A 26,128-nucleotide genomic window follows, 5' to 3' on the forward strand; every position below is an offset into this window, starting at 1 on the left:
GATAAAGAGAACCCAGTTAAACAAATGAGATAAAAATATTATACTTGGTCATTTATTTATTGAGGAAAATGATCCAATATTACATATCTGTGAGTGGCAAAAGTATGTGAACCTTTGCGTTCAGTATCTGGTGTGACCCCCTTGTGCAGCAATAACTGCAACTAAACGTTTGCCGTAACTGTTGATCAGTCCTGCACACCGGCTTGGAGGAATTTTAGCCCATTCCTCCGTACAGAACAGCTTCAACTCTGGGATGTTGGTGGGTTTCCTCACATGAACTGCTCACTTCAGGTCCTTCCACAACATTTCGATTGGATTAAGGTCAGGACTTTGACTTGGCCATTCCAAAACATTAACTTTTTTCTTCTTTAACCATTCTTTGGTAGAACGACTTGCATGCTTAGGGTTGCTGTCTTGCTGCATGACACCTTCTCTTGAGATTTAGTTCATGGACAGATGTCCTGATATTTTCCTTTAGAATTTGCTGGTATAATTCAGAATTCCTTGTTCCATCAATGATGGCAAGCCGTCCTGGCCCAGACGCAGCAAAACAGGCCCAAACCGTGATACTACCACCACCATGTTTCACAGATGGGATAAGGTTCTTATGTTGGAATGCAGTGCTTTCCTTTCTCCAAACATAACGCTTCTCATTTAAACCAAAAAGTTCTATTTTGATCTCATTTGTCCACAAAACATTTTCCAATAGCCTTCTGGCTTGTCCACATGATCTTTAGCAAACTGCAGATGAGCAGCAATGTTCTTTTTGGAGAGCATTGGCTTTCTCCTTGCACCCCTGCCATGCACACCACTGTTGTTCAGTGTTCTCCTGATGGTGGACTCATGAACATTGGCTAATGTTAATGTGAGAGAGGTCTTCAGTTGCTTAGAAGTTACCTTGGGGTCCTTTGTGACCTCGCCGACTATTACACACCTTGCCCATGGAGTGATCTTTGTTGGTCGACCACTCCTGGGGAGGGTAACAATGGTCTTGAATTTCCTCCATTTGTACACAATCTGTCTGACTGTGGATTGGTGGAGTCCAAACTCTTTAGAGATGGTTTTGTAACCTTTTCCAGCCTGATGAGCATCAACAACGCTTTTTCTGAGGTCCTCAGAAATCTCCTTTGTTCGTGTCATGATATACTTCCACAAACATGTGTTGTGAAGATCAGACTTTGATAGATCCCTGTTCTTTAAATAAAACAGGGTGCCCACTCACACCTGATTGTCATCCCATTGAATGAAAACACCTGACTTTAATTTCACCTTCAAATTAACTGCTAATCCTAGAGGTTCACATACTTTTGCCACTCACAGATATGTAATATTGGATCATTTTCCTCAGTAAATAAGTGACCAAGTATAATATTTTTCTCTCATTTGTTTAACTGGGTTCTCTTTATCTACTTTTAGGACTTGTGTGAAAATCTGATGATGTTTTAGGTCATATTTATGCAGAAATATAGGAAATTTTAAAGGGTTCACAAACTTTCAAGCACCACTGTATGTCCTCCTCTGCCTTATGTATACAAACCATGATGTAAACTGTGCATGGGACAGATACATCATGTTTGTGTTCACATTTAGCTGGCATCTAACCTACACGTAACTTAATAGTTTTTACATTTTTGCTGCTTACAATTCAAGTAGTGAATTTCAAAGCTATCTGACAAGTTCCAAGGTCATACCGGTACAGTGCAACATCAATGAAAGGCCAAACTAAGCAAAACATAATGTTAAAACTGAACATGAAACTGGCAGAGCTTTCCAAATATGCAGTTTTCTGGATTGTCTGAACAAGGATGGAAATATTTAAACATTTTAATACAAAGTAATTTTAATGTCCAGTATTCAAGTAGAATAAGAGTTGTTTTGATAGCCACATGGCTGCCATTGAAGCTGAATTCAAATCTAGTCTGCATCAGCCATATTCCTGGTCCTAACAAATGGGAAGAATAACAGGGCTGCAGTTTCCCTTGTCAGTTTGCAAGATTGCTCCTGTGGAGGACGTCCCTATGTGGACAGATGAAAGTCACACTTGGAAGATGCTCTGGACACTTACAGTAATGCTTTTATGGCTGAGGACTACAGTTGACTTGCTAACTTTAGGACTGCAGTTGTCATGAACAGTTTTGCACTCAAGTTTCCATCAATGAAGTTAGAACATCAATGAAACAGACTTCATGTTAAAAATGTTATGTTGTCTGTCGCCCAAGTGAGGTTGGGTGCCCATTTGAGTCTGGTTCCTTTCGGGGAAGAGGCGGCTTCTACTTTTTCGGAAAAAGCCAACCCTCTTACGGCACCTCTTCCGGAAAAAGTCAATCCACTCTCTCCGCCTCGTCTCCTCTTCCGGGAAGAAACCAACCCTCTGGCTTCACGCACACAATCCACTCTCTCTGCCTCGTCTCCTCTTTCGGAAAAAGCCAACCGTCTCGCTCCACCTCTTCTCCTCTTTCAGAAAAAGCCAACCCTCTCGCGCCGCCTCTTCTCCTCTTCTGGAAAAAGCCAATCCACTCTCTCCACCTCGTCTCCTCTTCCGGAAAAAAACAACCCTCTGGCTTCACGCGCACAATCCACTCTCTCTGCCTCTTCTCCTCTTTCGGAAAAAACCAACCCTCTCGTTCCGCCTCTTCTCCTTTTTCGGAAAAATCCAATCCACTCCCTCTGCCTCTTCTCCTCTCTTGGAAAAAGGTAAAAACTTCTTCCTGAACCGGTCCCGTTGTTACAGTTCACTGCACAACAATAAGGCATGTTTTTTCTTTGGAAATTCCTGAACGCACGTCTGCACTCAAGCCAAACGGCAATGTAAGTAAACAGAAGTGGACTCAGCTCAAGCGGTTTGTTTCACTTAAATGACATCACGTGCCGAGTGGTCACGAAAATAGCCGAACAGAAATTCGTCACGATCTGTGCGAACTTATTTTAATTATTACTTATTAACAATACTTCTTGGGACCAGAAGAAAATTACAGAGGGTTTTTTAACATATTAAGTTTCAAATATGCATACAATTAAAACCGTTGCCTATGAACTTTACCATTAGATTAGGGATAAAATTAGCTAATGTTTAAAGTCTTTAAAGCTGCTTTGTGACAATGTCTATTGTTAAAAGCTCAATAAAAATAAACTTAACATTACATTTCATACCATACCACAATTTCATAGTGTGAATTTAATGCAACTAGGAATATTTGTGACCTTATAAACAAGAATACCGGATAAAACTCCGAATGAGTGAGAAATGCTAACTGACCCATTGCAAACTGTGCTTGCCAGTGTTACCGTCTGCCATAAACCGTGGTCAGTTTTTAAGCCAGGAACATGGGTATTCTCAACCACCACTTTAATAGGAACACCTGCACTCCTCTTCATGCTATTATCCAATCAGCCAATGATGTGGCAACAGTGCAGGACATAAAATCATGCAGATACAAGTCAAGAGCTTCAGTAAATGATCACATCAAACATCAGAATAGGGGGAAATATTCATCATGTTGTGCATAAGATGTGTTGGGGTTTTTTTTTTGTTTTGTTTTTTTGTTTCATCATGGTTGTAAAGAGGGAGTTATTGAAGCCTTCATGTTAACTTGAACCAGTTTGGCCATTATCCTCTGACCCCTCTCACCAACAAGGTGTGTCCACCCACAAAGCTGTTACTCATTGGATGTATTTTGTTTTTCACACCATTCTGTTCAAAATTTAAAGCAGGGGTGGTCAAGTCCTGGAGGGCTTGTGTCCAGAACAGTTTGGTCATTTTTCTGCTCACACAGTTGATTCAACTAATCTATTACTTGTCAGGTTTAGGGAGTGTGCTTTAAGTAGCCCAGCCCTCCACGACCGAACACTTCTGTTTGAGTGTTTTATGTGAAAATCCCACGAAATTGACAGTTTCAGAACTATTCAAGCCACACCATGATCAAAGTCCCTGAGAATACTTTTTTTTCCCCTATTGTCATGTTTGATGTGAACATTAATTGATATTTTTGACCTGTATATGAATGATTTTTATACATTGCACTGCAGCCACATAATGGGTTGTTTTGAATAAAGTTTTATCCGCTTTATTTTTTAAGGTAAGTTTCTGTTTGTTTGTCTTATTCTCACCAGAGGCCTTGTTGATAGCTTTTGGACTTTGATTCCCCAAACTGATCTATTACATACTAATATGACTTATGGTGCTATATATGTAGCAAGAGTACAGGGCATGGGCAGGGCTTTGGATTGGTCATTAGGTCCATACATTCCTCTTTATTCGATTATGCAATACCATTTTAATTTAAGAATATAAGATCACTGACATAAATGCAGTTTCTGGAAAATTACAGTATATGTGAAGCATAATATACAGAAAATTGTTCTGTGAACCCTGGCTTATTTTGACCAGATTTTAGACTGCTACATAAAGGTTAATAGGCAAGATGGGGGGGGGGAGACACACTGAAGTTTGAGTAGCTTGCCCTTTTTTATCATTAAGTGCAGCAATTATAGCTGCACTGAAGGCAGGGACAGGGCTGGGTCTTCTCTCTTGAAAACCCAGTAAGGTATCCTCTGTGAATGTGCTGAGATGTGGCTTTAGGTTCATTTGTGACATTGTATGAAGTGGAAAGGAAGGCAGCATGCTTAGACAGGTCTTATGATTTTTGCTTATACATATCTATGCATGTCTGACCTTGTGACTGCTGCATTAAAGCACAATGCATTTCTTCAGTGTCATACAGCACACTCTCATACAGGACCTGGGCATCCATCCATCATCTGTAGCCGCTTATCCTGTGCAGGGTTGCAGGCAAGCTGGAGTCTATCCCAGCTGACTATGGGTGAGAGGTGGGGTACACCCTGTACAAGTCACCAGGTCATTGCAGGGCTGACACATGGAGACAAGCAACCATTCACATTCACACCTACAGTCAATTTAGAGCCACCAGTTAGCCTAACCTGCATGTCTTTGGACTGTGGGGGAAACCAGAGTACCCAGAGGAAACCCACACAGACACGGGGAGAACATGCAAACTCCACACAGAAAGGCCCTCGCTGGCCGCTGGGCTCGAACCCAGGACCTTCTTGCTGTGAGGCGACAGTGCTGCCGGACCTGGGCATCTCATCTCCTTCATCTCATATTCTCTAGCCGCTTTATCCTGTTCTACAGGGTCGCAGGCAAGCTGGAGCCTATCCCAGCTGACTACGGGCGAAAGGCGGGGTACACCCTGGACAAGTCACCAGGTCATCACAGGGCGGACCTGGGCATATTATCAGAAAATAAAGAAACGTACAGAACCTACCTGTTCTTATGAAAGTGCAAAGAAAGGGTGTGTGTGCATGCGCGTGTGTGCACGAACAGTCTCTGGGAGAGTTTATTCAGTAATACTTTGACATGTTTAATTTTGTGAAGGTTTAAACCCGGTGTAGGTGATTTTTATACAAAATGACAACAGGATTATATTATAAGGAAATTATATAGTGTCATTTTTCAAATTATTTTGAAGAAGTCTATAATTTAAATATGCCCATAGACTGAGGGGAAAAAAAGTTATTATGCATTCCTTTTACATAAAACAGGAAAGAAGAGTCTATGTTGCTTTCCTAAAGAAAAATACATGTTTTCTTGTCCTCTCTAAATTGTATAAATCTGGAATCCAATAAGAAAAAAAAATCTGCCATATTCTATTCACTGATTCATGAAAATGTATTTAATTTTAGGTTTATTTGTATGTGTCTTCTAACACACTGTCACAGAGCAGCTTTACAGTAATCCAGATGCAGATTTAGATCCCTAATGAGCAATCCAGTGATAACAGTGGCAAGAAAAAACTTGCAAAAGAAACCATTAGGACCCAAGGCACAAAAAGCCAATATTTGTCTGTGCAACACAGGATATTTAAATACACCTCCGCATATTATATATGAATTGCACCAGATGACATACTGGCAGGAATTGTGTGTTCAGCTGTTTCATATATTTTTCTTCATAAGAAGCTGATTTATACAAGGATGCAGTGCTTTTCATGGACATTCCTTGGCTACGAAAGTTGTTCTGTTGGTTATGGTGTATTATTGTGTAATAGGAAAAGTTGGAAGACTGGTGCATACAAACCAGAGATTTGCTGCTGTGTTTATACAGAGTTTCTTACCTGAACATAAAATTCAATAATGCTGTTTTATACTGGAGTGGCACAGTGGTGTAGTGGTTAGTACTGTCGCCTCACAGCAAGAAGGTTCTGGGTTTGAGCCCAGCGGCTGACGGGGGCCTTTCTGTGTGGAGTTTGCATGTTCTCCCCGTGTCTGCGTGGGTTTCTTCCAGGTGCTCCAGTTTCCCCCACAGTCCAAAGACATGCAGGTTAGGTTAACTGGTGGCTCTAAATTGACCGTAGGTGTGGGTGTGAATGGTTGTTTGTCTCTGTGTCAGCCCTGCGATGATCTGGTGACTTGTCCAGGGTGTACCCCGCCTCTTGCCCATAGTCAGCTGGGATAGGCTCCAGCTTGCCCATGACTGTGCACAGGATAAGCGGTTATGGATAATGGAATGGATGGATGTTTTATACTGTATGTCTTCAACTTAAAATTGTTAGTGTTAATGAGATTCATCATTCAGTGTGATGCATGATGCTTTACTACCAATATACAGTACATATCTAAATCTATATATGTGGACAATTTGTGTACCATGTTTTACCTTGAGAGAGGCAGTAACTTAATAATTATATATGGCACTACTGCCTAGATCCATAAGATGGCAGCAATCACACACCAATTGAAGCCTCAGTCCACTTTCTTGGGTAATAAGGACCGTAATGGTGGATCATTTAAACAGTGTTGGAGAAAATAGGAGAATATTGCATCGCTTAATTGTTATAAAAATGTGTGGGTCATTAGTTCAGTCTTGAGCATTTATGTAAGGAATATTGTCCACCACATTTGTTCAATATTGTCCTTTTCCCATGTACTTTTCTATGGACCATGACCCATCTCTCACATCATTTAGTTTTATATTTCATTCTATCTTATTGAAGGATGCTTTTGAAAAGGACAATCTGTTCTTCTCTGTAAACTCTCTCTCTCTCTCTCTCTCTCTCTCTCTCAGGATGGTCTTGTATTTGGGAGTGGTGAGGCATGGCTTGGGCATGCTCTCTATCCGGAGAGCGTACCTGCTATCACGCTCTGCCCACACCTCACCTCAGAGCCTTGAGTACCGGCCAATCAAAAAGGTCCTGGTAGCCAACAGAGGTGAGGCCACTGCTTCTATCCTTCAGAGCCTGCTGGACTGATATGTCTACTTCCCAATTAGGATTTATTCTAATGTAACAGTAGGTGAGGCAGTCTTAATTCTTGTTTTCTTTTGCTTTTCCTTAATGTATGGGTGTTCCCTATTTTTTTTTTTTCCAGGTGAGATAGCAATCCGTGTATTCCGGGCATGTACAGAGCTGGGGATCCGAACAGTGGCTGTGTACTCTGAGCAGGATACAGGCCAGATGCACAGACAGAAAGCAGATGAGGCCTATCTGATTGGCAAAGGGCTGCCCCCTGTTGCTGCTTACCTCCACATACCTGACATCATCAAAGTGGCCAAGGTCAGGCAGCTCTTTCTGGCTGCAGTTCATTTGAAAGCAATCATGACTGTACGGTATGCTTCGCACTCTGAAGGTTCTAAGAACTCTGAAGGGTCTCCCTCTGTAAAAGTCGAAAGTAACAGGCCTTTAAAATTCAGCTAAATGTCATTTTTCAAAGACAAAACAGATGTTCTTATGTAAATTAAAATTATGTTGCGTTACATTACATGGCATTTAGCAGATGCTCTTGTACGTCGCTCTGGATAAGTGCAACAGTCAGGTATAGGAAGTGCTGAACTTGTAGACAAGAAAGTTCTAGTGCCAACTGAACAAGTGACAGAACAATACTTCGTGTAATATTTAGCTAATTATAAGTAACAAATAAGCAATTAAATTATCTAGTTATTTGTCTTACATACTGGTAGTCTATAATTATTCAGCTCTTTCTCACAGTGCAACCATTATATTTCACCAATTACAATTCACATGTACTTTTTTTCTAAATACAGAGTAGACTTATTTATAAATGCAGCCAAAGCAAATGAGCAGTTGTTACTTCAAATTTGGAACCGCTATATTGCTAACATGCCACAGCATTGCTACAGTATTTCTTTTAAGTAACGTTTTGTTCTTCAGCTTGAAGTACTTGATATAAAAACATTTGGTTGCTGCTGCGGAATCTTGGGAGTGAAGTCCCCATCAGTGGGTCCTTTCAGCAATGACCTTTAAAAATGGCTATTTGAAGTAAATGCTTTTTATCCCTCCTATTTCGTAAGACCTTACAAACAGCTGCCTAGGGCGTTCCTTTTTTCAAAAACTCTGCGTACACTTCAGAATGGACTGCAACATTTGTTTGTCACTACTAATATAGTGTATGAGAATGCCTTATGATCATTCCTTGTCTTTCTGACTTGGCCTTCCAGTCTGTTTTATTCTTTTGTCTATCTCTATTTTTGTTTCTTATCCCTAACATTTTCTCCATAACAAAGACAGAACAGATCTCCAGCACATTTTTCTGAAAACAGTGCTCCAGTTTTCCAAAACTATAATTACAAAACTAAAAATGCACTATTCTATAAAAGCAGCAGGGGATGTGGGAAGCACCACCTGCTATGCGTTCTGTGCTCTGGCAGGACACTAATGTAACGTCCCTACATTTACAAGTTTTTATGGCTCATATGGAGCAGGAAAATGGCTCGTATGGATTTCTGTCGTATACTTTCCAGTCCCATATAGAGAAATGCTCCTCTATGGGGTTAAAGCTAAACAGGACAGAAGAAACATTTTGTCAGGGAACAGGCCGTCCACCATCCCAGCAGTGTGGCTGAATATGATATGAACAATAAAGCTTTGCTCTGCTCAAGATGAAATATAATATAATATTTCATCTTGAGCAGAGCAAAGCTTTATTGTTATTTCTTTATTATTATATATATCATTGATTGATTGATTTAAAGCAAGTTGTGGTATATGGACCCATACTGGCTGATGGTAGCGCATAGATCAATTTCTCCTGGGTACGTTGTACCATAATGACCTGGTGGTCAATAATAGTCTCCATCAGTGAAGATGCAGTCTTGTGAGTTGTCCCTGTAATCGAGCTAAAATCAACACACACTGTTCTAATTTTTTATATCCCCATCTTTCTTATATGGTTTGTCATTCTTGTAGCCTGTGGGGGAGAGAAGGGGGGGGGGAATAAACAGTGTCTACTTTTGAAGAATCTAAAAAATATAAACACTTTTTGTATGTTACATAGCTGCATAAACACTTTTTGTATGTTACATAGCTGCATGTGTGTTCCATATGTTTCAGAGTTTTGGTGTCTTCAGTATTATTCTGCAGTGTAGAAAATGGCAATACAGGAAAACCTATGAATGATTAGGGGTGTATAAACTTTTAACTGGCATGGCATGTATACTACAAATCACTGATGCTGTATAAATCACTTAAGGATTTAATTTCCACTTTAAAAATCGACCTCTTCCCTTGGTTTATTACATATCTTGTATTCACTGTCTATGCACTAGTGTCTTTGTCTATTGTCTTTTTGTTATATTGTACAGCCTTTGTGTTGGTGTAATTAAATCAAACAAAAAGAAATCAGCACACGTGACTTATGTTTATTAGAGATAAACTTGTAGCTTACTGAAACACTAATACTTTTTCTCCTTACTTATTCATCTCATAGAAGTGGAAAGTTCATGTGCATCCACATGAACTTATGAATACTGCAAGTGATCGATCAAGTAGGCAATGGACGTTTTCCCCCATATGTAGTAAGAGAGCAGATGATGTGGGGTTGAAGAAAACATCTATAAAATATAGATCAAGTGTACTATGTGTACTGCATATTGTAGTGTATACAGAGTTATTTATACAGAACATTTATAATTATTCTATCCACATTCACTGGATATGAGCAATCGTGCAATCTGATTGGCTACTCTACTACTTGGCTATCAGCTCTTATACCATGAGTAGGGAAAAACAAAATGGCGGAGAGTATTGCTGAACCAACTGAGGACAAAATAAAAACTCTACTCGAAAACAAAACCCCAAAAAATACAAAAAAAAAGCAACAAAATATGGAATGAAAGTATTTGATAAGAACGTATCATTTAAAAAAAATAATAATTATTGATGGCATTTTTCACAAACTGCTCCTGTCATTTTGCCAGTTTGCTTAAGTGGAAATTATTTTGTCAGACATTTTGTGTAAACTTGTGTATCGAATTTGCAAAAAATAAAAGCAAAAATGCTCTGTTTTCTCAAAATCCAGTGAATATGGATAGAATAAAAGTTATTCCACTCAATCTCGTCATACAGTGGTGCTTGAAAGTTTGTGAACCCTTTAGAATTTTCTATATTTCTGCATAAATATGACCTAAAACATCATCAGATTTTCACACAAGTCCTAAAAGTAGATAAAGAGAACCCAGTTAAACAAATGAGACAAAAATATTATACTTGGTCATTTATTTATTGAGGAAAATGATCCAATATTTCATATCTGTGGGGCGGCACGGTGGTGTAGTGGTTAGCGCTGTCGCCTCACAGCAAGAAGGTCCTGGGTTCGAGCCCCGGGGCTGGCGAGGGCCTTTCTGTGTGGAGTTTGCATGTTCTCCCCGTGTCCGCGTGGGTTTCCTCCGGGTGCTCCGGTTTCCCCCACAGTCCAAAGACATGCAGGTTAGGTTAACTGGTGACTCTAAATTGACCATAGGTGTGAATGTGAGTGTGAATGGTTGTCTGTGTCTATGTGTCAGCCCTGTGATGACCTGGCGACTTGTCCAGGGTGTACCCCGCCTTTCGCCCGTAGTCAGCTGGGATAGGCTCCAGCTTGCCTGCGACCCTGTAGAAGGATAAAGCGGTGAGAGATAATGAGATGAGATGAGATTTCATATCTGTGAGTGGCAAAAGTATGTGAACCTGTGCTTTCAGTGTCTGGTGTGACCCCCTTGTGCAGTAATAACTGCAACTAAATGTTTCCGGTAACTGTTGATCAGTCCTGCACACTGGCTTGGAGGAATTTTAGCCCATTCCTCCGTACAGAACAGCTTCAACTCTGGGATGTTGGTGGGTTTCCTCACGTGAACTGTTTGCTTCAGGTCCTTCCACAACATTTTGATTAGATTAAGGTCAGGACTTTGACTTGGCCATTCCAAAACATTTAACTTTATTCTTCTTTAACCATTCTTTGGTAGAACGACTTGTGTGCTTAGGGTTGTTGTCTTACTGCATGACCCACCTTCTCTTGAGATTCAGTTCATGGACAGATGTCCTGACATTTTCCTTTAGAATTCGCTGGTATAATTCAGAATTCATTGTTCCATCAATGATGGCAAGCCGTCCTGGCCCAGATGCAGCAAAACAGGCCCAAACCATGATACCGCCACCACCATGTTTCACAGATGGGATAAGGTTCTTATGCTGGAATGCAGTGTTTTCCTTTCTCCAAACATAACGCTTCTCATTTAAACCAAAAAGTTTTATTTTGGTCTTATCCGTCCACAAAAATTTTTCCAATAGCCTTCTGGCTTGTCCACGTGATCTTTAGCAAATTGCAGATGAGCAGCAATGTTCTTTTTGGAGAGCAGTGGCTTTCTCCTTGCAAACCTGCCATGCACACCATTGTTGTTCAGTGTTCTGATGGTGGACTCATGAACATTAATATTAGCCAATGTGAGCGAGGCCTTCAGTTGCTTAGAAGTTACCCTGGGGTCCTTTGTGACCTCGCCAACTATTATACGCCTTGCTCTCGGAGTGATCTTTGTTGGTCGACCACTCCTGGGGAGGGTAACAATGGTCTTGAATTTCCTCCATTTGTACACAATCTGTCTGACTGTGGATTGGTGGAGTCCAAACTCTTTAGAGATGGTTTTGTAACCTTTTCCAGCCTGATGAGCATCAACAACGCTTTTTCTGAGGTCCTCAGAAATCTCCTTTGTTCGTGCCATGATACACTTCCACAAACATGTGTTGTGTAGATCAGACTTTGATAGATCCCTGTTCTTTAAATAAAACAGGGTGCCCACTCACACCTGATTTGTCATCCCATTGATTGAAAACACCTGACTCTAATTTCACCTTCAAATTAACTGCTAATCCTAGAGGTTCACATACTTTTGCCACTCACAGATATGTAATATTGGATCATTTTCCTCAATAAATAAATGACCAAGTATAATATTTTTGTCTCATTTGTTTAACTGGGTTCTCTTTATCTACTTTTAGGACTTGTCTGAAAATCTGATGATGTTTTGGGTCATATTTATGCAGAAATATAGAAAATTCTAAAGGGTTCACAAACTTTCAAGCACCACTGTACATGGCTTTAGTCAACTCGGTGCTATCAGCTCATGTATGACCGGATTTCGTGGAAGAACTGTGAAATATATACTGATGCATTACAATATTAGATGGTAAATTTCATACAGTACGTGTATATAGTTCTTTGTTTGTAATAGAAAGTATTTGGAGGGGAAAAAACTTTTCAGAGCACTGTACTTTATTTATAAATGACACTCTTGATTGACGAAAAGGGAGATTTCTGGAGTGACACGGTAAACAACATTCTCCACCACCATCATCAAAACACCATTTGAGTGAATATTTTTTGGAAAAAGTGTTCATTTCGACAGTACAGTTCTAGAGAATTTATGCCAAGGTGTACTGAAGCGGTTCTGGCAGTTTAGTGGCCCAACACTTTAATTACACATTTTGCAGGTAGCTAACATTAGACTATTATATTGAGTAAACCTAGGGTGACCAGATTTCCCTAGTCTGAAACCGGGACACTTTTGCGCGCGACCATGCTCGTGCATGCACACCTTTTTTTTTTTTTTTTTTAACGTAAACGTGACACTCAGAGAGGTGCTCTTATCATTTTGTTGAAGCTCACATTTATCAACATCTCACATGAAATAAAACAAACAGGCATTTTGTTATCTAGTAGCATAGTGGTATACAGATCAGTTAAATTATGGTCAGACAACAGATTTTGTAATGGCTGAGAATAGGCCAGGCTATGTCCATAGGCCAAATTTAAACTGATTTATTCCACCTGTTTGTGAGAACACCAAGAAGAATGCATATGCACATGTAGGCTATATCTCTAAAATTGTATGCACTATAGCATGAACTTAAAGTAGATATGTGACCTCAACATAGCCTAGGTCAGAATCAACCTTACTAACCATTCCCCACAACTGAATGAATAAAGCAAGATGTGTACAAAAGTGAAACCCTTTAATGGAAGCTGCAACAAGCTGTTCAACACAGCAGTATGACCAAACTGTCAGAATGGTATGTTAAACAGAAACAAAAGAGACGAGTGATTTGAGAATATATACGGAAGCCGAGAGAGGCCCTTCGTATAATCCTTTTTTTTTTTTCACCTTGTTATCCCGAGATAACGACATAATTAATTCAGGATCTTGAGAAAACAACACAACTAATTTGAGATCTCGAGAAAATAAAACAATTATTCCGAGATCTCGAGAAAACAAAACAACTATTTCATGATCTCGAGTAAACAGCTGAGAAATGGTTCATTCAGGTACGCCAAGAGACTTGTGATATGCTGACTTTGGGGCTATTTCTCATTCTGTATAGACGCAACTTTGGTCATTAGAATGTCTGGAATAATCGATCACCTAATAAGGCAATATTTTGATCAGGGGTTGACACAGGGATAGATTGCTTTAAGTCTTTTAATAAGGGATAATTTCAAAATTAGTCCGCGGCACCTCCGCAGAAGACTGGCCCGGCTTCGTCTCTACCGACGGAGATACAGTGATCCAGCTGAGATCATGAAATAATTTAGTTTTCTCAAGATCACGGAATAACGGTTTTGTTTTCTCGAGATCTCGAATTAGTTGTGTTGTTTTCTCGAGATCCTGAATTAATTATGTTGTTATCTCGGGATAACAAGGTGAATAAAAAAAGATTATATGAAGGGCCTCTCTCAGCAGTAAAGGAGGAGAGGGGCGACAGCCCGAGGAAAGCCCCCACAGGAGCGCACAGCATTTGCTGCATAGGCTACCCAACTCAGTACAAGAACAAAGCACTTACAGTGTGTGCAGTAGGCTTCGTGCGCATTGTTCTGCACCTCTCGGAGGAAGGGGTAGGTGCCCTGTAAACCTTTGGAAAAGGTACATTTTCTTTTCGGCATAATTGCTGCGGCATTACTGCTGCTAGCTGCTAGACAAAGAACATTCGCGCCAGTTAATGTTTGTTTTATTGTTGCATGGCAACCCGTTCTGTTGTCTGGAATAATGTGGCTAAATAAACACCCATGCCACAGGGCCAGGGGGCAGTAACCAGGAAAGTTTGCGATTCCTGTCAATTCATCAAAATAGTAAATGCAGACATTTCTCCGCTAATGATTCCCACTCTGCTCAGTTGCAAACGTCGCGAGTGGCGAAAACCGGGACATATCCGTGTCCCGACAGACTTTTGTCGGGACTCGGGACACACAACCCCAAATTGGGACTGTCCCGGTAAAACCGGGACTTCTGGTCACCCTAAGTAAACCAGTATGCAGGGTCACTGGCAAATTAGCTATCATTAGGCTAACTATTATACTTTATAAACCGGTAGCTAAGTTCATGATCAGGTTTTAGCTCTGCTACCATGTGAGTGAAGGAGACCAAACTACAGAGAAACTGATGATAACTAAATTGAGTAGGAATAGTATGTATTATGTTATGTTAAGTCAGCTGAAAACACATTATTACTGCAAGTAAGGCAGCAGTGTACGACATTCCACTGTCACAATAGAGAGCAGTCAATTGTCTGGTTTGAACTTTAAGAGATGTACTGTATAGTTCTACTACTGTGAAATGGCAGAAAATTGGCTGTGCTCTTTGCCCAGTGTCACTCGTGGTCATGCCATATTGAATGCCGTTCATGTTATTTTTCTTTGTTCTCTGGCTTCTTCCTCTTACTTCAGCTCTTTTTGCAAAGTTTCAGTACATTGTTCCATAGCAAGCATATGAACTACATTCTGATTGGTGTGAAAACTTTTGCTTCATAATGTTTGCACCTTGAGAATTGTGTGGTAATTGAGTTCAGGATGTGATGACTCGAGTCAATTATATTGAACGTTGGTGCGCTCTAAATGAACAAGGTTCAGGCTGTGCTTTATTAACAGACAAAGATGTTTGTGTCAGGAGGTGAATATTGTTCAAGCTTTGGAAATATTTTGTCTTGTGCTTTCTTTTGCAGTTATTAAAAAAAGTGTCGGGTGTTGCTTGAGGTGTTTTTTTTTTTTTTTTTTGGGGGGGGGGGGGGTTGCTATGGCTTTTGTATGGAGATACTATAGATAAATGTAAATCATTAAAAGCTGAGGTTAATGAAAATAGGGGCCTGGCCAGACCTCCAGACTCCAGTTAAACACAGTACACAGATAGGACTTTGAGTGGTTTCTGTGTAACTTTTACAATAGACAGCTCATATCTTGGATCAGAAACTTATCTATGATGAACAATAAGGTGCCCCCCCCCCTCCACACACACACACACACACACACACACACACACACACACACACACACACACACACACAGAGTTTTCCATACACCATCTATTCTGTGAGAGTGATTTAGTGCACTTCTTCAACCTAATCCATTATCATGGTGAGCACACACTCCGCCAACAGAGGGAGGCTGGCTTCCAATTACACCCTGATTGGGATTTTAATAAATTTAGTATTTGCTTTGCATACTTCCAGACTAATTACTACTGACATGCATCTTCTATCTTTCATGTGGTTTCTTTTTTTCCTCTTCTTATTTCCATTTTCTTAAAGCCTTTTTTTGCATTCTCACTGGTCGTCCCCCCCCCCCCCCCCCCCCCTTACATATCGTCCTCTCTTTTGCAGGAGAATAATGTGGATGCCATCCATCCAGGATATGGGTTCTTGTCAGAACGTTCGGATTTTGCTCAGGCCTGTGAGGACTCAGGGGTTAGATTCATTGGCCCAAGTCCAGAAGTGGTGCGCAAGATGGGGGATAAAGTCGAGGCTCGTGCCCTAGCCGTCCAAGCTGGTATTGTGCCCTTATCAAGCCCTTGTCAAAAAAAAAATCTCTTTTATGTGTCCTTGATACACTAATAATCTACTTGTTTATATATGTGTAGGTGTTCCAGTGGTCCCAGGGACAAATGCACCAATATCCTCTCTACAGGAGGCTCAGGAGTTTGCCAAGACCTACGGCTTCCCCATCATTTTCAAAGCAGCGTATGGGGGAGGTGGCCGTGGCATGCGGGTGGTCAGGGAGTATGAGGTGTGTGTTTATTAGTGTATATTCACATTTGTGAATAAATGTGGTGGCTATCCACCAGAACATAATGACTTCTATTTTTATGTACGGTAATTATATTGTTTTCTCTAGCATAAGGTTTCATTGCCTACTAATTCCCCTTACGCTCTCATTGCCTAATAATTTATTTATATCGCATAAACATGAGTAAATTCTCCCAAAACTAACATCATTACATGAAAAATTTAAACAATATTGATATCACAGATACACCTGCAAGAGAAAGAGATACTTTACCCTTGGCTCACCAAGAGAGAAAGGGAGAGAGAAAGAAAGAAATGTATATTAGAAATATTCAACTCGTGCAAATGTTCTAACTGAAGGCTTGTCATGGTTTTTATCAAAGTTGCGTTTTGCCTCATAGACTGCAGAGCCTTCTTTTTAAAAAAAAAAAATCTTTTCAGGATTTACTCCACTTTCCATACATTTCCATATTTTAAAAATAATGTTTGAAATCAATGATTTTGCAGGAGTTAGAGGAGAATTATCAGCGGGCATACTCTGAGGCTTTGGCTGCTTTTGGAAACGGAGCCTTATTTGTAGAGAAGTTCATTGAGAAACCACGCCACATCGAGGTGCAAATTCTAGGTGAGTGTGTGTATGTGGATTGCTCTTACTGTGATTTATTAGCTTGACTCTGGCATAGTCTAGCAATTATATGGAAGTATTTTCACTCTTTAAGCATTATTTGTTCCTCTGGCGCTGGATGCTTACTCGACGTTATACATTTAAAAGTGAATATAGCTTGTTAAGGGAGAACAGCAGTGTTTCTGTGGCATTATGAAGCACTGCACTATGTGAGAAAGAACAAGGAGACACAATGTCAATGATGCAAAGGAGCACTCTGGTGTTTTTTATTGCCGGTGCTGGTCTCCACAAACCGGCTGAAGGACACAGGACTGGGCTGAATGCTGTAGTAGATGACCTGAATATTTTCAGAGGGGACTATTGAGCACTTATTACAATAAGGGACATTTAAAAAAAATGCTTTTGTTTATAGATTATTGACATCCTGGCTTTTTGTTTAATAAGCACTATGCATTGTTGCTAACACTGTTTATTACAAAATGTGTTTTTCCACCAATTCTCCCTGCAAATAAAATGCAGTAAATAAATACTACGACGACTTCTGGCTTCTCCCATTAGGGGTCACCACAACAGATCTGTTATGCATTTTTGATCTGTCATAGTTTTTATAACAGCTGCCTTTCCTGACACAGCCCTCCCCAAGCTATCCAGGCTTGGGGCCAGCACTAAGTACCCAGCAAACACAAAACGTTTATAAAACGTTTCATTTAGGTTGCATTAAGGTTAGGTTTTATTAAATGTTTATGAAACGTTTATGAAACGTTGGTGAAAATTTAATAGTCATATTTGCTGACAAGAAGGTCCTGGGTTCGAGCCCCGGGGCCGGCGAGGGCCTTTCTGTGTGGAGTTTGCATGTTCTCCCCGTGTCCGCGTGGGTTTCCTCCGGGTGCTCCGGTTTCCCCCACAGTCCAAAGACATGCAGGTTAGGTTAACTGGTGACTCTAAATTGACCGTAGGTGTGAATGTGAGTGTGAATGGTTGTCTGTGTCTATGTGCCAGCCCTGTGATGACCTGGCGACTTGTCCAGGGTGTACCCCGCCTTTCGCCCGTAGTCAGCTGGGATAGGCTCCAGCTTGCCTGCGACCCTGTAGAAGGATAAAGCGGCTAGAGATAATGAGATGAGATGAGATATTTGCTGACCCGTGGCACATTTTTTATCATCTCTCGGTATTTTTAGATATTAAGATGTCATAATGATTGTATTACAATTATCAAAATAATCAGTAAATGAGTAACATTTTATTGACGTTTTATAAACGTTCTCTTTAAAACGTTTCATTCACAACGTTTATGAAACGTTTATAAAACGTTATACATATTCGGAGACTTCTGGCTAAAACAGATAATATTAAAATTTCTACAATTAATTGTGTGATTATAAACACTACATGATGACGTTTTTAAAAAGTATCAAAAAACATGGGAATAATTTTATGGAAAATAAGTGGTTGTATAAACGTTTAATAAACGTTGAAAAAAAGCCCTTCGATCTAGCTAAATATTTTTTAGATGTAGATCTAGATAGATAGATAAATCATTAAATGTGTGGCTCTAGTCTCGTAATTATCAAGTATGGTTTGAATAATTTGGATAGACGACCATTCGTCGTTTTATATTTGCTAAAATGCACGCCCTTTTGGCCCTGGCATTTTGTTCGCTGGTTCCCTGCGCCTGCGAGACCTACGTCTTTGCGCAGGCGTAGGGACCGGAAGTAGCGCCATTTTGAGCGTGTTGCTGTTGGGACAAGATCGAGAAGGCCGGGTCCACTTAGAAGTTATCTTAGAAAATCTCCTTCATCGAAGGCTTCGCTCGAAGGCCAAACAACTTATTTGATTTAATTTGCTTTTTTATTTCAACTTTTAACTGATTTTGCGTATTTGCTATGATTACGTTAACTTTAATGTTTTGGTTCTTAGTAGCAAGGCTTCTTTAATAAATTTAGATAAATTTTTAATACTAGTATCTTTATCATTTTTGCTGTTCATGAGGGCTTTATATATAAATGTGAATATTGTCTATGTAAAAAAACTCTGCTTTCAAATCGGTTTTGTTGAACTTGCAAAGAGGAATGAAATAAACTTAAGTGCAATAACAAAAATGTGTTATATTATAAGTTTAACAGGCATTAACATGTTTCTAATACCGACTAGTGGCCTAGTGGTAGCGTGTCCGCCTCTCGATCGGGAGATCGTGAGTTCTATTCACGGTCGGGTCATACCAAAGACCATCATAAAAATGGTACCTACTATCATCTGGCAAGGCACGCTGCAATACAGATGTGCATGGGGAGTCAAACTCTTGTGGTTACCAGAGGACTAGCCCCCCACTGTAACCCTAGCTATGTAATAGGCGAGAGGCCAAGGGCTATGGAAACGGAGATTGGCGCCGCCCGATGCGCCACCATACAGGTTGGGCCTGGTTAGTACTTGAGTGGGAGACTGCCTAGGAATACTAGGTACTGTAAGCGGCGTGGGAAGGACTTTGATTTTGATTGATTGAACATGTTTCTAATAACGTTTCTAAAACATTAAAGAAACGTTTTACTATTGTTTTTAAATGGTTTTAAGAAACGTTTATACAATGTTTTAAAAAACGTTTCTGAAACATTTCCAGAATGTTGTATGATGGTTTCCAGAATGTTTTTCAAACATTTATATAACGTTTTTTCAAACGTTTATAAAACGAAAAAATTGTCCCAAATTTTCATTTTATAAACGTTATTTTGTAACGTTTCTGAAACGTTAGCCAAACGTTTATACAACGTTATATAAACATTTTTGTGTTTGCTGGGTATGCACTGGCTTATACGATCCCAGTGGCTGGGTATTATACCTAATCTGCATGTAGGGGAAACCAGAGCACCTGGAGGAAACCCACACAGACACGGGGAGAACATGCAAACTCCACACAGAAAGGTCCCCATCAGCTGTGAGGTTCAAACCTGGAATCTTCTTGCTGTGAGGCGACAGTGCTAACCATGGCACTACTGTGCCACCCCAAATAAATACATATGTCTTCAATTCTTAGGCTACTCTGCCCATGTGGACATTTTTCTATTTTTAAAATTCCCTTGCTGTTGTCCACTGATGGAAGGAGCATTGAACTCATTGGCTTTGCACAGGATTTCTTTCACACTTCATATACTGTATGTACAAACAGTTTGAGCACAAAAACATGTGTATATCGGATTCATCCATCCATTATCCGTAACTGCTTATCCTGTACAGGGTTGCGGGCAAGCTGGAGCCTATCCCAGCTGACTATGGGCGAGAGGCGGGGTGCACCCTCGACAAGTCGGCAGATCATCACAAGGTTGACGCATAGAGATAAACAACCATTCACACTCACACCTACGGTCAATTTAGAGCCACCAGTTAACTTAACCTGCATGTCTTTGGACTGTGGGGGAAACCGGAGCACCCGGAGGAAACCCACGCAGACACGGGGAGAACATGCAAACTCCACACAGAAAGGCCCCCATCGGCTGCTGGGCTCAAACCCAGAACCTTCTTGCTGTGAGGCAACAGCGCTAACCACTACACCACCATGTCACCCTATATATCAGATCATAGTGTTATTTTTTTATTTATTTTTTCCCCCAGAATTGCTAGACCAATAACAAGACCAAAAGATGCTGATATACCAGTCCAGCATCACTAGATGATATGATCAATATCTGCAGAATGGGCTCAAGATTGTGGGGTTTAAGACTAGAATGGACCTTTTATAGCTTTTAGTGCACGGTGATAATTTCATTGGTACGTGAGCATTTTCTTGGCAATATGTGTGAGATGATTTAGTGGACACTTAGCTGCCTGATGGGGATGCCAGTGCCTGATCCTGACACACTTCTACTGCTGTAACTCTTCTCACTCTCTGAGTCTGATTTATCCTGATACTTTACTTTTCACTCCTGTGAATGTTCCTGCATGGTTACCATAACGATTTCTAGATCCTGCTGAACATTTATGTACAAGACTCACTGTTGTTTCAGTGGATAAACAAGTGGATACTGCACATTTGGATCTAAAAACTGCTGCTGTAATTCTAAAGCCTGTCTGAGGTTTACCCCAGGAATCTTGTTCACTAATATTCTCCTATTGAACATCCTTTTAGCACAGTACTGTTTAACTTTACCCTCCTGCACCTGTATACTGGAATGAGTTATAGTCATAGTATCCAGTGCCACCTTAAAGACTCTGCCTCCTTCTCATTTCACCTTGGGTTTTTTCCTTGTGTCATCTCAGGGAGCAGTTTTCTTGCCATTGTCACCTCGGCTTCATTTTCTGTTAGAATCTACATTCAGATTTTTTTTTTTTATGCTGTTTTGTGACAATGTGTGTTCTTAAGTGTTGTATGGCGAAAACTAAATTGAATTGGTTGGCAGTGTTCCTGGGATATGCTCCAAATCCACTGTGACCTTGACCAAGATAAAGCATGAATTGATGCTATAATCAACCAAATAAAAAAATCAAACCCGATTCTATGGGATAACTGTGGACAGAGAACCCAGGTGGTGCCTGTCCACAACCAGAACCTGTTAATGCAGGTTTCTTTAATAATGATGCACACAATGGCTTTTTGACTAATAATGCTTTCTCGTAGAGCATCTTACACCTCCTAAATGTGAACATGAGTGAGCGAGACACAAATAACAGCCACTTTTCCTACACCCTTATTATCTTATTGACAAGATGAGATCCCTGCCTAGTGATTAACTCAGTAGGAGTCTGCAAAATCAGTGCACACTTAGAAGGGAACAGCGCTGACAAGAGCCTAAAATACAAAGCCCAAAAATATCAGGTAGGGTTTTTTTAAGACTTGTTTGTTGGACTATTTTTGTTTTCTCCATCCTTTACCTGTGCCACTCTTTCTCTTCCTTTCCCAGGTGATAAGTATGGAAATGTGATCCATTTGTATGAGAGAGACTGTTCCATTCAGAGACGGCATCAGAAGGTGGTGGAGGTTGCTCCTGCGGTTCAGCTGGACCCTCATCTCAGAGACAGACTCACTTCTGACTCAGTTAAACTCGCCAAGCAGGTATACTATATACACTCGTCCACACACGCACAACACCACTCATACAGTGCATTATTGCTGTTTTATTCTCAGCCCACTTATGCAGCTTGTGTAGGGCATTTGATGACGTTCTCATACTAGGGTGTCCGCTAACCCCTCAGGCGGATGTGTTGTTCTTGTCGAGGTTCTGTGAGTAAATCCATGGCTTTTATTTTTCAATCCCTGCAATACCAGAGACAGGAAAAAAAGAAACGGAAGGATCAGTGATCTAGACGTGAGACAGACTCCTTAAACTCTTTTGCTATATACATCATTTTACCACTTTTTATGATGTTTTATTATCCTTTTATTAATGTATCTTCATACTTATCCTGTCTTACTCGGTCTCTCATTCTCATTTTCCCTTTCCCATGATCCTCTGCACTTTAATCACACCTGCCATTTCCTCTTTGCCTTTTCCAGGACTGTACAGTGTATTCATATTGTTGCTCATGTGCTAATATCAATAAGGTCAGCCACACACAATGCAAATGTGTTCAGTATAGTTGTAGTTGGTTATTCATAAATTTTAACAAGTATTAGTAATTTTAATAATTAGTCTCTCAAACTGACATGCAATTCTCAAACATTTTCTATCTTCCCAACCAATAGTGTACAGAAAAGTTATTGTTGAACACAAATGTTTCATACAGTTCAGTTTCATTGTCGTTGCATTTAATTCTAATGAAGAATTAACATGAGAGGCTTCAAGTAAAAAAGGAAAGAAATGGAGACAAAAATATATGCATGACACCTGGTGGTGGTGGTAATAATAGTAAAGCCTGTGCATTTGACAATTAAAATGAATTAAAAAAAAATTACTTTTTTTTTTTTTTGGGGGGGGGGGGGAATACACAATTTCATTTCTCTCCCCCCCCCCCCCCCCCCCCCCCCCCCCCCAGTTTAAGAAAAAAATTGTTACCGCCTACACAGATTAACACTTATTGAGAAGTATTATTCTGGATTAATTTGTGCTCCAACACTTGAAAAAAAAAATTCAAGCACCAGTTCAACCTGTTAAAACAGTAACACACTGCCCTGCTTGTTCTTTCTCTAACCCTCCTGTTTCTCTCCCGCCTCTTTTCTGTCTCTGTATTGCTGAACCTGGTCTGTGCTTCAGATTTTAAAATACTTGAGAACTTTTTTTGCCTGCAGTCATGGCTGTAAATCATTTTTTTTTAAGAAATGTGATTTTATGTAATGATTGAAGATAAACCTTTGCTTTCAGCAATAGTGAAGGGGGAGTGAATTTTGGTCTATGCGGGGTGTGTGCGCGCACACGCATCAGAAAGTATTTAGTACTGTAATTTGTACACTGCAAAAAATTGAAAACTGAATTTGGGGAGGAAATTACTTAATACTAGTGAAATGATCTTGCTGCATGGACAGATATTTTTACTTGATAAGACATCTTAGAATAAGTTGGTTGCAATCCAGAACTAGGTTTAATAATCTCAGAATTGGTGTTTTGTATTCTTCTAACAGGAAATGCTAGATCTCATCTCATTATCTCTAGCCGCTTTATCCTTCTGCAGGGTCGCAGGCAAGCTGGAGCCTATCCCAGCTGACTACGGGCGAAAGGCGGGGTACACCCTGGACAAGTCGCCAGGTCATCACAGGGCTGACACATAGACACAGACAACCATTCACACTCACATTCACACCTACGGTCAATTTAGAGTCACCAGTTAACCTAACCTGCATGTCTTTGGACTGTGGGGGAAACCGGAGCACCCGGAGGAAACCCACGCGGACACGGGGAGAACATGCAAACTCCACACAGAAAGGCCCTCGCCGGCCCCGGGGCTCGAACCCAGGACCTTCTTGCTGTGAGGCGACAGCGCTAACCACTACACCACCGTGCCGCCCCAATGCTAGATCATTTCAAATATTCAAGATATTTTCACTTGCTAAGATATCATTTTTTGCAGTGTAGCTTGGGTAAAATTATGTTCTGTTCTGCAGATATCAGTAATGATATCATCCCTCACCCTGGATTATGTTTTGAGACGCTTTGCACAATCTTTTACATTATGGTGTCTCAAACACTTTATAAATAATTGCCTTCTAAACATATGAAACCTCATGGCAAGTATAGAAAAGTGCCCCCCCCACTGTCTGTCTCTGGCAGAACTTTCTGATGTATTCCAGCAGCTTTTAGACACTAAAGAAAAGAATGTGATGTACATGTTTGATGCTTGGGTTTCAGAGAACAAGTGTGATGAGTACTGGATGAAACTGAAGCAGCACTGTTAAGAGGTTTAAAGTCTTATGTCGTGTGTCATCATGTCTCAGTGGATGAGTGATCTGAGAAGGTGGAATTAACAGTGAGTTGCTCAGGAGTACAGATGAAAGTTGAAAATCACTCATGCTGCACTCTGAAAAATCTTTTCTTAGTGGGGATTAACCTGTGGTGATCATTGTGCCCTATGAAAACAAACATATATATATATATATATATATATATATATATATATATATATATATATATATATATATAATCACTAGGTCTGGAATCCTTCTTTCACAGAGATGTCCAGTAGTGTGTCGAAACTTTGTGTGTGTACCGTTACCAATTCACTTCTGCTGATAAAGCATGAGCTGTCAAGTTTCATAAGGCATTCTCTCCTATGAGAAGCACATTTGTATATGCTGTCCTTTTGAAATGACATTAGTGAAGTTGGCAGGTGCGGAAGAAAGAACTGATGACAGGAAGAGATGGAGACCCAGGAAAAATAATATTGAGGAGCTGCAGCAGACAGGTTGGATACATTTTCCATTTTCGTCCCTTGATGAAACTTGGCAAGATGATGGTTGTAGTGTGTTGACAGGGAACCCTATCATTTTATGTGCACTCACACTGTTGCTGTTCACACAGCAGGGGGCAGTGCGAGTCCCCAAGCACCCTCTTGTCAGATACACAGAGAGAGAATATTTTTAAATGGTACCGCATATGTGCTTTGCCTAAATGCAAATTGAAGCATGTGTATGTATACATAGTTAATTGTTAGTGATATGGTTAAAAGCTTTCTTGCCTGCATTTCATTTAAGATAATGGAACTCGTTAGGAACGACTTGAATGTCTATCACGACAAAATTCCATGCTTGTGGAGCATTACTCTCTAGTGAATCAGAGAGATGCAGTTTGTTGATGTAAAATCTGAGCTATTTGGGCAAACTAACAATCCCAAGACTCCCCCCCCAAAAAAAAAAAAAATTGACCATTTCTTCTATTTTTCTTCTATGAGATGGTGGCAGTGTTGTCTCCTCACAGCTTCAAGGTCCCTGGTTCAACCCTGAGCTCGGGTTACTGTCTGAGTAGAGTTTCGTTTGTTCCTTCGCCTGTGTCCATATGGATTTCCTCAGGGTTCTCTAGTTTCATCCCATCTCTCACCTCAGTAGTAAACAGGCTACGCTGAATAGCCTCGGTGTGTGCATGATGCCCTGCATGGCTCCAGAGCCTCTGCATAATTTGGGTTGTTGAACAAATATTATTCCTGCCTGGTACACTGGTTGCTCTATTATTTTTCATGTAAATAAAAACATTTGTTGGTCACATAGACCAACAAGAGCAAAATCATTATGGAAGTCTGGTACGACACTGACTAAATGCAGTGAGACTGCTGAACAACTGTTAAGATATGAATTAGAGTGTGTAATTGAGTGTCAATTATATTAATGAGGCTCACTTAAATAACTTAATATATATGAAAAAATATTTTCAAAGGCTATTTAATATGAAACCATATTTATGATAATTTCACAAAACTTTATAATTAGTTGATATCGTCATACATTTGGTAAACCTCATTATTAAACTTTTTTGTGTTCAATTCCAACAGAGTTTCTGTAAATTTAACCCTCTCCCTGCTGAGTTGGTTATAAACAACACAAACTGCATATTCATTAAGGCAAACATATAAAAGAGACAGAAGATGAAAGATGCAATCCTCCACAGACCCTGCTAGTAAATCAGCATTTTATTTATTTATTTATTAAAATGGGACCTTGGGAGGCACCCCCCTTCTTTTTTTTTTTTTTTAGGTTTCACCAAAGCGAAGCACAAATGGCTGAAAAAGATATGCATGTTGAAAGGGTTACTCTAATATCTACA

General features: G+C 40.2%; 1 protein-coding gene across 1 annotated transcript in view; it reads left to right on the top strand.

Annotated features, from left to right (window-relative positions):
• The first annotated feature begins 7,082 nt into the window (after window positions 1–7,082).
• The window catches only part of pcxb (pyruvate carboxylase b), a 482,389-nt gene continuing 463,343 nt past the window's right edge, over window positions 7,083–26,128 (top strand). The window contains exons 1-6 of the mRNA XM_060924639.1: window positions 7,083–7,224; window positions 7,384–7,568; window positions 15,930–16,095; window positions 16,187–16,332; window positions 16,839–16,956; window positions 21,845–21,996. Coding sequence (XP_060780622.1) covers window positions 7,083–7,224; window positions 7,384–7,568; window positions 15,930–16,095; window positions 16,187–16,332; window positions 16,839–16,956; window positions 21,845–21,996 — 909 coding nt within the window. The remainder of the gene's footprint in view (window positions 7,225–7,383; window positions 7,569–15,929; window positions 16,096–16,186; window positions 16,333–16,838; window positions 16,957–21,844; window positions 21,997–26,128) is intronic.

This window comes from Neoarius graeffei, chromosome 1 (genome assembly GCF_027579695.1).
Source record: "Neoarius graeffei isolate fNeoGra1 chromosome 1, fNeoGra1.pri, whole genome shotgun sequence".
Taxonomy (NCBI): Eukaryota; Metazoa; Chordata; class Actinopteri; order Siluriformes; family Ariidae; genus Neoarius; species Neoarius graeffei.